Source organism: Fusarium poae, chromosome 2, assembly GCF_019609905.1.
Source record: "Fusarium poae strain DAOMC 252244 chromosome 2, whole genome shotgun sequence".
Taxonomy (NCBI): domain Eukaryota; kingdom Fungi; phylum Ascomycota; class Sordariomycetes; order Hypocreales; family Nectriaceae; genus Fusarium; species Fusarium poae.
In genome coordinates this window covers 5,521,839-5,536,763 of record NC_058400.1, presented here as the reverse complement: position 1 = coordinate 5,536,763, position 14,925 = coordinate 5,521,839, and the positions used below count along the sequence as shown (strand labels likewise).

General features: G+C 48.0%; 3 protein-coding genes across 3 annotated transcripts; 2 read left to right on the top strand and 1 right to left on the bottom strand.

Moving 5' to 3' along the window:
* Positions 1–1,408: 1,408 nt before the first annotated feature.
* FPOAC1_005797 (uncharacterized protein) lies at positions 1,409–2,605 on the bottom strand (the record flags this gene model as incomplete). Its single annotated transcript, XM_044850310.1, has 1 exon — positions 1,409–2,605. One exon carries the CDS (start codon positions 2,603–2,605, stop codon positions 1,409–1,411), a length of 1,197 nt encoding a protein of 398 aa, XP_044709020.1.
* A 4,163-nt stretch (positions 2,606–6,768) lies between these two features.
* Positions 6,769–8,202, top strand: FPOAC1_005796 (uncharacterized protein; the record flags this gene model as incomplete). Its single annotated transcript, XM_044850309.1, has 3 exons — positions 6,769–7,567; positions 7,620–7,863; positions 7,938–8,202. The coding sequence occupies 3 exons, from the start codon at positions 6,769–6,771 to the stop codon at positions 8,200–8,202; spliced, it is 1,308 nt and encodes a 435-aa protein (XP_044709019.1).
* A 1,609-nt stretch (positions 8,203–9,811) lies between these two features.
* On the top strand, positions 9,812–12,338 carry FPOAC1_005795 (uncharacterized protein; the record flags this gene model as incomplete). Its single annotated transcript, XM_044850308.1, has 6 exons — positions 9,812–9,918; positions 9,982–10,093; positions 10,155–10,210; positions 10,312–10,781; positions 10,833–11,737; positions 11,793–12,338. 6 exons carry the CDS (start codon positions 9,812–9,814, stop codon positions 12,336–12,338), a joined length of 2,196 nt encoding a protein of 731 aa, XP_044709018.1.
* Between the last annotated feature and the right edge of the window lie 2,587 nt (positions 12,339–14,925).

The following is a 14,925-nucleotide window of genomic DNA, read 5'->3' as shown; positions in this document are numbered from 1 at the left end:
AACCTCGCACTTATTTATCACCAACTTTTCAAGACTCCAAGGTATGCATTGCGTCTCTCATAAACAAGGCTGTTACGTTCACGCATGTCGACTTGGCTATTCTACCTTGCTATTCATTTTACGAACTGCGGCGGATATCCGTAACAACTGGCATTCGGATTGTTACAATTTCAGTCATGCGATACAAGACATTACTCTTCTTGGGGGATAGCAGAACTTTGGTAGATGCATCGTCGCCATTGATGCATTGACGATGATGTTGTACAGATGTAAAGGTTGTGAGCATCAAAAGCTAAGTCTGTCATCTGCCCCTAAAATTTAAATTGTTGTCATATTTTTCGTATTTCTTTCTTTGGTGGCTGGATTGAGAATGGCAATCGGAGATCCTGTTATGCTATTGCTCACAAGCGCGAGGCGGGAACTCACTTGGCAATAAATAGGGCTAGTTGGTCTTTGTATCAGGTTCCGTAGGCTGTTGCGATGTCGCTGTGTAACCATGACAGAGAGCTGACTTCAATACATGACGAAGAAAAAGTGAACCAACGACGTAAGGAGTGTCGCATTTATTGTTACCCTCCATCCATCTGGAGGCACCTTATGACCAGGACCCGATGAACTCTCGATCACTACCTAATGGTGTGCCATCTTGATCGGTGTCGAGTCGAGTGTCACAAATTCTTGGCTTCAAGCCTGATCAGGTACAGACAGCATTCTTTTGTTTGTCCTTTCTTTGGAGGGCAACAGCCCAACAAATACTGCATGGTTAGCGCTACACACAAAAACGAGACAAACATTCCAAACACGAATTTGGGGTTCGTGTAGTGGGAGGATGTAGACTGATTGGCCTGTCTCGTGCCCTGGAGGGGGGGTTATCAGTACCCCAAGGCCAAGCGAGTCCATCCAAGACAATCTCGATTTAAGCTTTCGGTGATATGACCCCAGGACATTCTTGTCCGGCCTAGGACACTAGACTAGACTGTACACCATGTCGATCGGATACCGGCTTATCACAACACACAGCACGGTATCCCGGTCCGTTTCAGCCTCGCTGGTTGTGTTGGTCTTATCATCTCGTGTGCAAACCAAGGTCAAGTCCGGAAATGGTTATCTCTTCACCGAGATCTCACCGCTTCTCCAAAATCTCTTGCAGTTATCACCAGATCAAGTCACGATGGATGGGCAATGAAAAAGTCAAGTGTTTTCAAAATGTAGTTCTCAATTTCGTCTAGAGATGTATGCAGGATGCTATAGTAGACTAATTAGGCATCTGCTAAAGTCATGATATGTCGTAAAGTAAAGCAAATGCAATCTTGTAGTAGTAAAAAAAACATGAAACTCGCTTTTGTCTTGCAAAATCCTCCAAAGCAAAGAGAAATCAGTAAATCATCATCAAGAAATGTCCAAAACTCTAGACAACAATGGCCTTCTTGGCTGGCCTCAAGTCAATTCCAGATGAGTAGTTGGCTTGACCATTGATCTTGGTGTTGATCGTTGTTGTGGGAACCTCCTGCTGAGCGGGCCAGATCTCCTTGCCAGCCTCTTGCTCCTTCTTGTGGTGCTCTTGGAGAGCGGCGCGGACGTTCTGCTGGAAGAAGAGAGGACCCTGCTCCATCTCGGGGTGCATCTCGCCGTTGATGAAGACACCGGCGTTGACATTCTTCTGAGCATTGGCGCAGAGGTACTTGTCCTCTGACATGACACGCTTGTAGAGCTCAGTGATGAGAGTGAAGTCCTCATCGCTGGAGTTCTTGTTGCGGAAGAACTCGTAGCGCATGGTGGAGCGGGTAGGGCTGTGAGGAACGAAGCGCTGGATCATGAAAAAGTGAGGAGAGATGTTGGTGGAAGCATTGGGGAGGTAGTATGTGACAGCAATGCGGAAGCCACGGTCAATCTGGTCCTGTCGCTGGGCGCCAAAGTGCTGGATGTACTGCTTCTGAGTCTCGACCCAGTAAGAGTTGAGGTCGGCAATGGTGGGGATATCAGGGTGAGCGACCTTGCAGTGGTAGCACTCGTTGTAGTTGTCGGCAAGGATCTTCCAGTTGTAGTCACCCTCCATCTCCCAGACGTGGTCGAAGTTGTAGTCCTCAAAGTTGTAATAAGAGAAGCGCTCATGGGTGTCAAGGTTGTCAAAGTCATCCTCCCAGGCGACCTCGGGAACCTTGGCGCCGTCCATGTTAATCCAGATGAAGCCGCGAGCATCAACCTTGACGTGGATAGGGAGAAGACCATTCTGCTTCTGGTCAAAGCCAGTGCTGGCATCACCGTGGTCACCCTGCTCGGGAGCGACGATGGGGAAGGCACCGAATCGGGTAATGTTGTGGAAAGCGTTGATGTTTCCGTCCTCGTCCTTTGCAATGACAAGCTCGAAGTTGGCGATCTCATACTTGAGCCAGTCGCCAGCCTTGCGGAGACGAGCCTGGTGTGTGGTGAGAAGCCACTTCTTGGAGAAGATGGCACGCTTCTCAAGCTCGTACATCTCAACTGATGTGTACCATGAAGCGGGAAGGGCGCGGACAGCAGACTTCTCAGGGGTGGTAGAGCAGGTAGTGGGAGCAGCAGAGGCGCCACCGAGGCCAAAGCATCGTTTCAAGAATGATTGAGCCATTGTGATTTGTGTTTATGTGTAAGAGAGAAGAAGTGGTAGTTGATGCTCTTGAAGATGAGATGAGGAAGTAAGTCCAGATAGATAAGGGACTTGTGAAGTCTTATATAAAAGTTATTGTTGTAGTTGTTGTGAGTGTAGAAGAGTGTTTGTTGGTGATAATAATTTCTGTTTGAGGCTGGAACTAGACGTCTTCTAAATACTTCTTTCACATCTGCCAAATCTGATACTAAGAATACCAAAGGGCGTGGCCTTACCCATCGCCAATCTGAACACCCCTTGCCACCTGATACCTGATGCCGTCCTGTCCATATCGATAGATTGAGTTGTTGCTTGCAATCAGGTGGCCACATTGTATTGCTCCGGTCTGGATAACCGGTCACATGATCGGAGACACTATCTTTGGGGCCCGACTAGCATCGTCGCACCCCCTCTGAACAAGCCATGTCCGGCCTCAATTAGACCCTCCAAGAGTCATAGATGACGGTTCTTACGAGTCTTGAGTAGGGGTCTGTTCCTACTCCAAGCTACCAGACACTCTGCTTCGTGACATGTTCCCCCACGTTTGTTGTGTTGTGATGTTACAATGGACCGTTCCGGACCTGCAGATGCCCAGACTTGGACCGAAACACGGACCTTGACTCTCTTACTCTATCTACACTGAAGATCATGATTTTCTAGAAATTCGGCAGTTCAGTTCCTTATCAGGGGCAGAAAAGAATTGGAGTAACTCGGTTCAACTTGCTCCCATAGTAGATCAGTGCTGATAAAGTTATCTCTGTTATTCTATCATTCAGCTTCTAGAAAAAATGCAGAAGACTGAGAATAGAATATCCGGTGTAAGTACATACCCCAAGTATCTTGCGCACCTGACTGGGTGACGGAACACTGATGTCCCCATTGCCACTTTGTGATGGAATTCAAATGCCGGAGCAGTCACCGCCTCAATGGTCATTCGGACCAGACGATTTCGTAACATTATCTCAATTGCAGCAACAATATGCGAAGTTGCTTTCAATGCAGGCGAGTCGAAACGAGTGAGAACCCACATTGAAATTGGCTTAGCGATCGTGAGTTTCTGGTACGTGACCGAAAGGAATCGATAATGCCGTTGTCAAAGGCAAATTATGTGAAGATAGTGTAGTCTAGATAGCTGGGTATAGATTAGCCCCTGAAACGGACCCGGCGAGGACGAAACGAGGCATTATCGACCAACAGCAACTTTAGGCGAGAATTGCAATGGTCCGTAATGCAAGTCAAGACGCGCAGCCGCCTATATAGATACAGTAAGACTACTGGTCCGTGCCGGTGAGTCCGGGGTCTTGGTGGCCGAGCAAGCGCTTAAGTTGGAGTAGCTAGACGTAAAAGGTCTGGACTGATTCCCGTGCTCCAGAAAATATTGGTTTCGCGACTCCATTATGGCTCCATCACGGAGTCAAGAAATAGCAGAGGTAAGATCAACCGATAGCTCGTGTATGGGGTCGCCGCTCCATTCTCCCCGTGGGGGAGTCAAGGGAACCCTAGACCATGAAGAATCTTTGTTTGATACTTGTTGTAGATATTTCGTTTACGTGGTGAAGATGCTGGAGCTGATATAGAATTGTGAGATTGTTCGAAGCTTGTTAAGAAGGAATGAATAGCGAGCGAGATTGAGTATCAACTACAACAGCAGACCTTCCTTTTAATATGCAATATCACATCCAAGGTAAGTTATCAAAGTGCCAATGATGGATGCATCATCGTATGATAGATTGTTAAGCATCGTTCGTTTTCTATTCACAAGTGACATCAGAGTTGTTCAAGACCGCAAGTGCTCTCTAAATAACAGCCTCTTTTGTTCAGAGTTGTATCTCAACCAAGGCACAGATCTTATAGATGATGACAATCGCTTCATCCCAAAGGACGAAACGGCCCATCGAGACAGCATGATCATACGACTGAAATAAAAGAATCGTATGTTGTATACGTTGAGTATCTTTTAGCGTAAGGAAACTATATTTGATCAAAACCTGCAGCAACTCCTCTGATAATTCGAAAAGTATCTTCATCTCATTCCTCATTCCTCCCAAGTCTTACTAAAGGGTTTTTAGGAATTCTACCACAACCTTCATTCTATTAACGAAGGCACAACATCGCCTTTCACGTCTTTCCTATCAAAGTCAATATCGTGAATTTTATAATGCCGTTCAAATGTTCGAATTCACTCAAAGAATTACATCGAAGAAATCCAGAACTGCTACCCTGTACATCAGTATCTTGAAGACGCGTCTCAATTTTCACTCTACAAGGATGATAGGAAATGAGCCTCAGGTTGATCATCTCGTTTCCCTACCCTGGAACGATAATTCGATCTAGGCCACAGACAGGGCATGTTGCTCTCCTTCCTAACTACGTAAGTTAAAAGAATCTCACTAGAAACTGCAAGGAACTGAGCGATTGACCTGTTTGGCATAGAACAAGTTTTGGAAGATAGACATACCTACCTTGGCCGTGTCATTTCGCTAACGATCTGCACGTAGCCGTCTAACGGAGCATTCTGCACAGTACCGAACCGTGTAGCCAAGATAAGGATTGCAAAAAAGATCTTAGAACAGAACAAACCGAAGTCGGTAATGTTCCAACATTCTACGCAGCCGTCGTGCATAAATCTTCTGGAAGGCATCATTGCCATCAAACCCTTGTCTCAACTTGATACACGTGAGAGAACATTCTTGGAAGCGAAGCCGATACACGGCGTTCACTCCGGGGTCATAGATAGATAACAAACGCTTCCAAGGTGAAGTCGGACGCAACCTGGCATGGGAGACCGCGTGGGCGTATCACATTGCATCACGATGGTTTCTATCCCTTGATATCTCGATGGTCAAATGATAGGATAAGAGTAGCGCTAGGAACGCAAGGACCAGGATGGAGCCTTCTGGGGTAGGATGACGAGTGCCGGCATTGCCACGCCCGCCAACGCCTCGACCATATGATGGATCACTGATGCTCTGTCATGGGGAAGTGGGACGAGACTACGATGCTGAATTAAGATAAGCAGGAAGCGGAGTCGGTATTTTGACAGAATCAGATTGTCTAGACTAGTTTCTGCATGCTTGGCTGGTCTTGGTAATTTTGGAGGCCTTGTTGCAGGCACGTTGGATGGATGGTGTGAGGCATTGGGAGGTGAACCAAGATAAGCCTTGGCCATCTCGCATCTGGAGACATGATCCCTGTCTTTTGTTCGATACCAATTACGGTTGGCGGAACGCAAATTGTGCATGAAGCTAGACCTAGGGCGGTAGTATGGGCTACGCGTTATCTACGTTGTATGAGTGCGGAGAAAGGATTCCTTTTTGCTAAGGCTAAGTGATATCAATGATCTCCGGCTAGCGGTACCATGCATGCCGATGGAGAAGGGAAAACAGTAAAATGCGGGGGAGGATCCAGCGAGGGCAGAGATGAATCAGAATTGAGATAAGACTTTCCCCGATGTGGGATTAGGAGGGCAACTCGTACATGAGGGTTGGAGGAAGGCTGGAGAGACGCCTTGTGGATAGCTTCACACTCGGTCATAGTCATAGTTATTATAGTCACGGTGAGATAATTGCTGGATAAGACCTACGTGTGTGTATGCCTTGGTGTGGTTGGTCTGATGACTTGGCCTACTACGGGGACAAACAGAAAGAGATGGAGGGAGGAGACGGAGATGACCTCAGTCTAGACGGTTGCGCTACATGGTCAATGCGGCACTGTAGACATGACATCTCAAGACTTGTTTCTCAAAGTTATTCACTCCATACAGACAGATTGACTCCAATCTCACAATGGTATCTCGTGTTTCTCAAAAATGAAGTTATCACGACTTTGCAATCCTATCCAAGAAAAAACTTCATTTCCCCTCACCCTCACGTGATCGGATTTCGCCTTCTCCACACACGGACTCCGGGTCTGAGGCCGGAATTCCAGGCGATGGCCCGGAAAATGGCTTTTGGTGAGAGCTGTCCGGAATACGGTGACCACCGAGACCGGCTTCGTCTCCAACGCGGGGGTGATAAAAGGCCCTGTGAACTTGAGCAATTCGTCTTGTTTCTGGAGGTTATTATTATTCCATCTCATCTTTATATACTCTTATTGTTGTGCAGGTCAATTGGAAGACCACTACCAATAATAAACCCTTCTTTACAATGGCATCTCAGTCATATCTTATCGTGGGAGCAGGCGTCTTTGGCGTCTCCACGGCCTACCAGCTTATTCAGAAGTACCCCAATGCCTCGGTCACAATCGTGGACAGGGACCCTTATGATGGAGACAACCGTGTAGCTGCTTCTTGGGATTGGAACAAGGTCGTTCGTGCTGATTACGACGATCTTCTCTACTGCCGTCTCGCACTCGAGGCACAGGACATCTTTGAGTCTGATCCTCTCTGGATGCCTCACTTTCACAAGGCTGGTGTTTTCTGGGTGTGTCGCAGTGATTACGCCCAGGAAGTCATCAACAACTACAAGAAGCTGGGCCGCGAATCAGACATTCAGGTCTACACCATTGAGGAGGCCAAGAAGCTGTATGGTGGTCTGTACGAGGAGGCTGACTACACGGGCGCCAAGGAAGTCCTCGTCAACCGGAACAGTGGCTGGGGTGCTGCGGGCGACTCCCTGCGTGCTGTGACCCGCGAGGCCATGAAGCTTGGCGTCAAGTACATCGTTGCCGATGTCGCTACGCTGCAGGTTGAGAACGGCCGCGCCACAGGTATCCAGACATCCAAGGGCGAGATTATCTCGGCCGATACTGTGATCCTCTCTACCGGAGCCTACACAGCCAAGCTTCTGGAATACAGCGCCGCGCGCCACAACATGCCTGATCTGCGATCTGGCGATCGCATCACAGCTGCTGGTATCACCACCGGTATGGTCACTCTCGACGACGAATCATTCGCTAGGATGAAGGACATGCCTGTTGGCTTCCAAGGTTATACATACAAGCACAGTGAGTATCCGAACATACATATTTGCCCAAGCGTATCTAACAACAGTGACAGAGTCTCCATTTATTGGCAGCTTGCCACCCACAAAGGATCGTGAGATCAAGTGGTGGGGTAAGAACATCTTCAGCAACACCCGTCAAGTGCTACCAGGACGCTACGTCTCTGCGCCGCCTGACGAGAAGGACTACGGACAGTGGAAGGTGCCCAACAGTCTCAAAGAGGACATTGACACGCAAAACCGTCTGTTCTTTGGCAGTAAGGGTGCCCACTGGAAGTACGAGCACCACCGTATCTGCTGGTATGTAGCATCTTACAAACTCCCCGCACTGACGACAACGAGAAATGTCCGAGTAGGCTAACGCACTGAAACAGGGACGCCTTCACTTCCAGTGGAGACTTCATCATCTCTCCACACGCAGGTGCCAAGGGTCTTTACGTAGCCACATGCGGCTCGTTCCATGGGTACAAGTTCTTCCCTGTGCTGGGCAAGTACGTGGTGCAGATGCTTGAAGACAAGCTAGAGCCCGAACTCAAGGAGAAGTGGGCTTGGGACAGGGAACGTCCCGATAGCGCCTACAACTGCGAGTTCCCCAATTCGGAGTTGAAGGATCTGCTGGATCCCGCGGCCAGGCTGTAAGGGTAGAAGCCAAGAGATCAAAATAGAGTATATAGAAGGTAGCATAGCATGGCATGGAAGCATGTAGGAAGACTGGTAGAAGAAAGCATGGAACGAACAATGATGCATCGCAGTAACCGTTGGAGGAAGGTTGTATCCTCTGAGGGGAACTGAGCTGCGGGGAAGTGACAAGGAATGGAATGGACTCGGTCTGCTGCCAGGGATTAGTTAGAGCAGCATGATTGGGTGTCTTAGCATAATGATGAACCATAATGAACGAATTGAGCATTTCTCTTTTACTATTACATACAAGTACAATCTCCAACTTGGCTCACCTTGCATGAGTCTATCCGCTTTAGAGTCAATAGTCTTGATCTCTTTCGCCAAGAAAAGATGAACGCATCCGTCTTTGCTGTTGTTGTTGTTGTCGTCTGCGTTGTCGGAGAAAGACAAAGGAAACTAAGAAATTAGTTACGTAGTTTATCTCTGCATCCTTGTCGGGTTCTCTTCATCCATCCCCACTTCTTATCTAGCACCCTTGGCTCGGGCTTAGTAGATCATCTTTGCAACTTGTCGCTCTCTGGGTTCGTTATCTCTACCCGATGGATCTCCGGTGATCGGCGGGCAAAGTTAAATGCCATGGTAGAAGCCCTGGAAGGTGTGGCCTCGGTGAAGACTGAAGAGACAAGAGTTATTTCTGGAAGCTTTGATAGAAGGGTGGGCGGAACAGGACAGGACAGGACAGGGGAGGGAATAAAATATTGTCAATGCGAATGTAATGTGATCCAATAGTTGGCAGATAAGGTGCGGGCGAGAGATGGATACAGATACACACTACCATTGCTAGATGACGATAGATAGGTAATTCTACGGTGAGAAAGGAAGAATTTTTATTTTTATTTTTTTATGAGTTGGTCATGAGTCAATGAATAGAGTGTAGAGTACAGAGCAAGCGTTGTCAACTGATAACTGGTAGCGAGCCATGGTTTACCTGGTAACCTAAACAGACGCCTGCCTCGTGACATTTCAGCGTTTGCCGTTCCATCCAAAAGGTACTGCTTCAAAAGGTACTTTATGTATTGTCGTCTCAAGTAATGTTATGCTATGCAATGTGATGCCGTGTGCGGAACGGATGGGATGGAAAGAAAATGCACTTCAACTTCTTTCTGGCTTCTCTTTGGTGGGCCTCGTTTCATTCAGGACCAGATTAATTGGACACCATTTCGATTATTATCCACGCCCCTTGACCCTTGTACTGTAGTACTGTAGTACTGTAGTACCCAAGTACGGCACTGCACCAAGTGTCTTAGCTTAGTTAAACCTCTGAACGAACAGACCTGAACCAGTCCATGCACTGTACCTACTAACTAAAACCCCGCGTTATCATTTCTAAGTACCTAGCAGAAAGAACAAGAACAAGCCCGAGCAAGACAAGAACCAGTAGAGGGTGCGGGGTTTGTCAGTGGTCTGTCTACTATAGAGTGTAAAGTATTTAGTGGAAGCGGGCCCCTGAACAAGGTTCACCAGTTCATCATTCCAACGCCTCTTGTGTTTTTTTTATTTTCTGTTGGACATTTTGTCATTGATCCTCTTCCTCCTCTTTTCTCTCTCTCATCATACTTGCACAAACATGTCGCGGTCATCAATGTCTCCAGCAGAGGAGAATACTACCACCAGCAATCCTACTACCAGTACTCGAGGCCGAAGAAGATCGCATCACGCCTGTTTGACTTGCAGGTAAAAAGATTCAAAGTTTATCCTAAATGATTGTCTTGAAAACTAACCCATTTCACGTCTCAGACGCAAAAAGACTCGTTGCCCTGGCGAGAAACCACAATGCTCAAGCTGTGTTCGCCTCAAACAGTCTTGCTCTTATCCCCCAGCTATTAGGCCCTCTCAGAGCGGTCCTTCGGTACGTTGTGCATGGTTTGCACAAAACAAAAATGGCAAGCATCTTAACGATGAATTATTAGGAGGAGAGATTGGCGCATTTGGAAGAGAAGCTTGACTTTTTACTCAACGGTAATTTGTATGTTTGACCTTTGTCCCCTGCCCGTTCTGTTCTGTTCTGTTATGTTCTGTTCTGTTTTCTTTAGGGAGGTTTAGTGGCTAACGCCCTGTAATTTACAGGTCCACACAAAAGCAACAACAACAAAACAACCAGACCCAACGTCAACAATCACAACTCGAATCCCCTCAAGAAACAACAGATACTTCTGAAAAGTCATACTCTGGCCTTCAAAACACGCGCGAACCAAGTTATCCCACGAGTCATCCCTCGGTCAAGTCCGAATCCGAAAACTCATCGCTGCGACCTAGCGTATCCGACATCGCAGTTGGAGTTGCACTCTACTTCGAGTACTGCCACCGACAGCCAATATGGTGCTTTGAGAGAGACGAGGTCAGCGACTTTGCCTCGATGCATGATGAGCTCGCCTGCAGTATTCTTGCTCTAACTTTGCGCTTTTCCGATAATGCCGATCAGGCAAAGTTGTATGCCAACAATGCAAAGAGTCTTATTATGCTGCGCATCGCAAATGGCAGTGTAGATCTTGCCACGCTTGAGAGTCTTTGTTTGCTTTCTTACTCGTCATTTATTGGTACGTCATACTCTTTAAAGTGAGTCTGTTACATGAACTAACACTTGGCAGATGGAAATGTGCATCTGGGTCAATTCCATCTCGGTCTTGCTCATCAATTATGTCGCTCCGCCATGCTGGACGTCGAGTCCTTCTATGCCGTTGGAGACCCCATGACAGAGCGCAAGAAGCGACTGTTTTGGAGTTTACAAATGCTTGAGCAATCTTATGGTCGTCAAGAAGGTCTTTTGAGTGTCCCGACAGAGATCTGGCGACCAGCTTACTCTACAACAAGAGGTCCTCAGCCAGAGCACGATCCTCGAGCTCCCACTCTGCCTCGAGATGACCTTGGCTGCCACCATCAGAATGAACCCGGTATCTGGAATACCAGTGTTCATCTCGGTTGGGTTTGGAGTCAAGTCCGAAAATATGTTTCTGATTGTGCCCACAACAACATCAAAGAGCCATGGCGACATGACTCAATGTATGCAAAGGTTCTTGCCGACTTTATGGAGACGGAGAACAGGATACCCATGTGCCATCGCTACGACACTGTCAAGTTTTATGAGCGCAAAGTTGAAGACTTGAAGATGCATCGCGATTACTGGGCCCCTTGGCTCAAGGAGCAATTCACATACCACGTCATTCCCACCGTCCTTAACCATCCTTTCCTCTACATTGTCGGAGCCCAGCACAACCCCAACCTCGCCATCCCCAACACCTTTTGGAGACGATCTTCCGAACTCGCACTTTTGCATTCTACTTGGATCGTTCGAATGATCGACATGGTAGTTGACAAGCAAGTGCCCCTCGCAGATCCTTTCTTCGGGCATGTGGCTGCTATCGCGGCCACGGTGCACCTGTACTACTGTTGCGCCGCTGCGGCCAGGTTAAAGCACAAGTCCAATGCCGATTTTGCCAAGTGTAGGCGGTTCCTCAAGAACTTTTTGCCTACTTCAGCTGCTTGCAGAGCATTGGTATGTATTTTTGATCCTTCAATTGACTTTGCGAGCTTGGACTAACAATTCTCAGGACCGCAACCTTGACAAGATGACGCGTATTGCCGCTGGCACATCTGACAGCATGGAGGTGGACGACTGGATGCCCTCCAAGATCTATCTTAGCGTTCCCCTCATGTGGAAGATCCTCCAGTTCAACACAGTGGCCGACTCTCAAGAGCTTCCCACGGCTGGTCTCCTCAACCAATCGTTGGTGCCCAACTCAATGCATGAAGGGGACAATGAGAACGTCACTTTGGAGATTATTGTCGCTAGCGCCCCGGAGATATCCATCAACACAGCTGATGGTGGCCAAGAGGCTCCTACACTGTCCTACAAAGCCCCTCTATCTTCGTCGCAGGGCCCAGACTCGGCGCGCGACACAGTCTACGACGAAGTTCCCGTCGATGACAGCCTAACGCTGTGCACAACACCTTGGCTCTATGCCGACTCTTCACAATTCGTGAACATCGCTGATATGGGCTGCGACGACCCGCAACCTCCCATGAGCGAGAGTAACCGCGGGCCCGCTTGGTGGGAGGGTGAAAATTTTAGTAATATCATGTTTAATCACTTTTAGGAGTAGGGAAGCAAAGAATGGGGTAATGGTTATTAGCGGAACAGTACTGTACAGGCTTAGAGAATATTGTTCTACTTAGTGCTCGGCGTTTTGGAAAAGAAAAGAAGACCAGGGACAGAACTGGGATTCATTCCTCCTCAATACTTCTCCCGTAATTCCATGCATGACGAGACTTGTAATGTCCTATTCAGTATGGGGATGCATGTCATGGGTTACTTACTCTCCAAATATTCATCCACATTATTTTTACTTTTCCTGGAACTCGCACAGAAGCAGGGCAAAAGCTCTCCACCATGACAACGAGGTGCGTCTTGGACCAACTCCAACAGAGTCATGATTGCGGAGCATTAGTTCCCTCCCCCGGAAAATGGAAAACAGACAACAAAGACTTGTGGACAATTGGTCCCTGCTCTCCGATCAACGTCTCGATATGGAGGGGATGGGAGGGGAGGACCGGGGTATCCGAAACCGGGGGAGGAGTCGCTTTGCTTGGTCTTGGTTTAGCGAAAAAAGTGAAGCGTTTTTAGTTGTGTACTGTAAGTTTAGAGGCTTTCTGGGGTAAAGAGGCCCCCGTGGCATAGGAAAGTTGTGATGTGCGGGGAAGCACTGAGACAAGAAAGTGATCCCGGAGATGGGAGATAGATGGAAGAGATTGACACTAGACATGCACAATGTGTCCATCCCTAGCCCAGGCGAGTCGTGCCCGGTCGTAGCTTAGTACTTACTCTCTACTGCACTCTAGATAGGTACACTGCAGTATTATTACCTACAGAAGGCGTTTCAATGGTCTTGCATGGCGCTTGGGCTGGAGAATATTCCCCTCCCCCAACTTTCACTTGGACACGTTTGGGTTACTATGTGTCATGTCAAACTCGGACCAAGCGGAGGCGGAGACCAGTTCGTAATCCTCATCTGGGGTAAACACGAAGCTATTCACAATCTATGTGTCAAGAGTTTTCGGATTTTCCGGGGAAAACGGGGCACCCCTAGTTCTGAACACCGAGAGACAGAGGGGTTGACTAGAGGCTGAGAAAATGACTTGGCGATATTAGGCGGTTGGCTTACAAGGGGCGGGTCAGCTGCTGGATCTTTTTTAACTTTTTTTCACACTGTCTTATCTTGGCATCCTCGTGAGTCCTTCACCTTGTTCTCCCGGTGAGACCCTGCCCGGCCATCCCATCTTTTTCTGTTCCTGGGTCCTGACCCTCACCGCTCCACTACAAAAACACAAAGACAAACAGAGTGCATACCTACCTACGTTGTAGTGTGACGCAGTGCAGTAGGGTGCCACGACATGGCGTAGGTACAGTAGCTATCCATGTGAAGCCATTCGCGATGCCATTTTGAGCAATTCACACATTTGTTCGCCGTTCTAGACGTTGTTCGACTCTACCGACTGCAGGCTCGGCCGAACCCAAAAGCATTCCACTTCTTGGCACGAAAATAGAGTCAATTGTAGTTCAGCTACTGTTACAGGTGGAATTTAACTTTTCCTTCCCGCGGGATGACATTTGGTTGGAGTCGCACGGCAACTCGAGAACCGAGGACTCCAACTTGTCAACCACCTTCTACTACACTAAATTCACAGATTGACTTTTGGTCCATCACCTGGCTCTGTACATAATTACCTTCTGAAGCCAAAGAAAGGCGTTGTCTGTATTGCCGGTTATTCCCCGTACATATTTCAATTGGATGCCACACCTCGTTTGGGCTAATCTTTGACAAGGACCTCAAAGCGAATGGGGGTCAAAGGTCTGTGTGCAGGGCATTTGATTGACAGCAAACAACATGCGAACCAAACGGTCAATGACAATCCAATCATCACCGCTCAAATACCATGTAGTCAATACAGGACCCTCTAAAATCCATTGGAGTCTAGAGCTTACAAGGGAGGGGATCTCAATTTCGGTCCCAACCATAAGGGGGAAAAAAGACCCTGAAAAAGGTCTAAGTGAAGGCATCGTGAAATGTGACTCTGCCGCAAAAGGTCCCATGACCAGAAATTTACGGTGTTTTCAAAGGGGCTTGCAAGGGTTCAAAAGATACCAGCCGTGCCATGGTCGACCCTGACAACTGTCGTGTCCAGCTGATTCATCTTATCCCCAGCCACTGCAATGAGCTGTAACATCCCCCAACCGAGCGTCCTGCATGAGGACAGAAGCATTGGGCGCTGTGTTGCCTGCGATAGCGGCCGTTTCGTTTATCCCATCCTGCATACGGATAATTTGGTCTGTTCACTGGAAAGCCGCGTGTATAGTCGCAACTCGCTACGTTATCACGCGTGTCCTATCATCTCGGCACGGACTCTCCTGGTGTGGAACTCGACTCTTCGTCGGCACTTGAAGCCCGGTCGATAATAATCCAAGTTTAGCATTCTAGATTTTTTAGTTTCGCCATTGATCTGCTGTTCGTTATCTCCCCGCATTACAGCGTACATACCTACCTACCTACCCAACCTGCAAGCGCCGGGTTTGGTGATATCCACACGCCCTCCCATCACGGCGCTATATCTTCCAACTCCCGATCACGTGAGCGCTTCCGCAACCGGAGGCTCTCATGTTAGTTGCCTTATCGTAACCATGACATA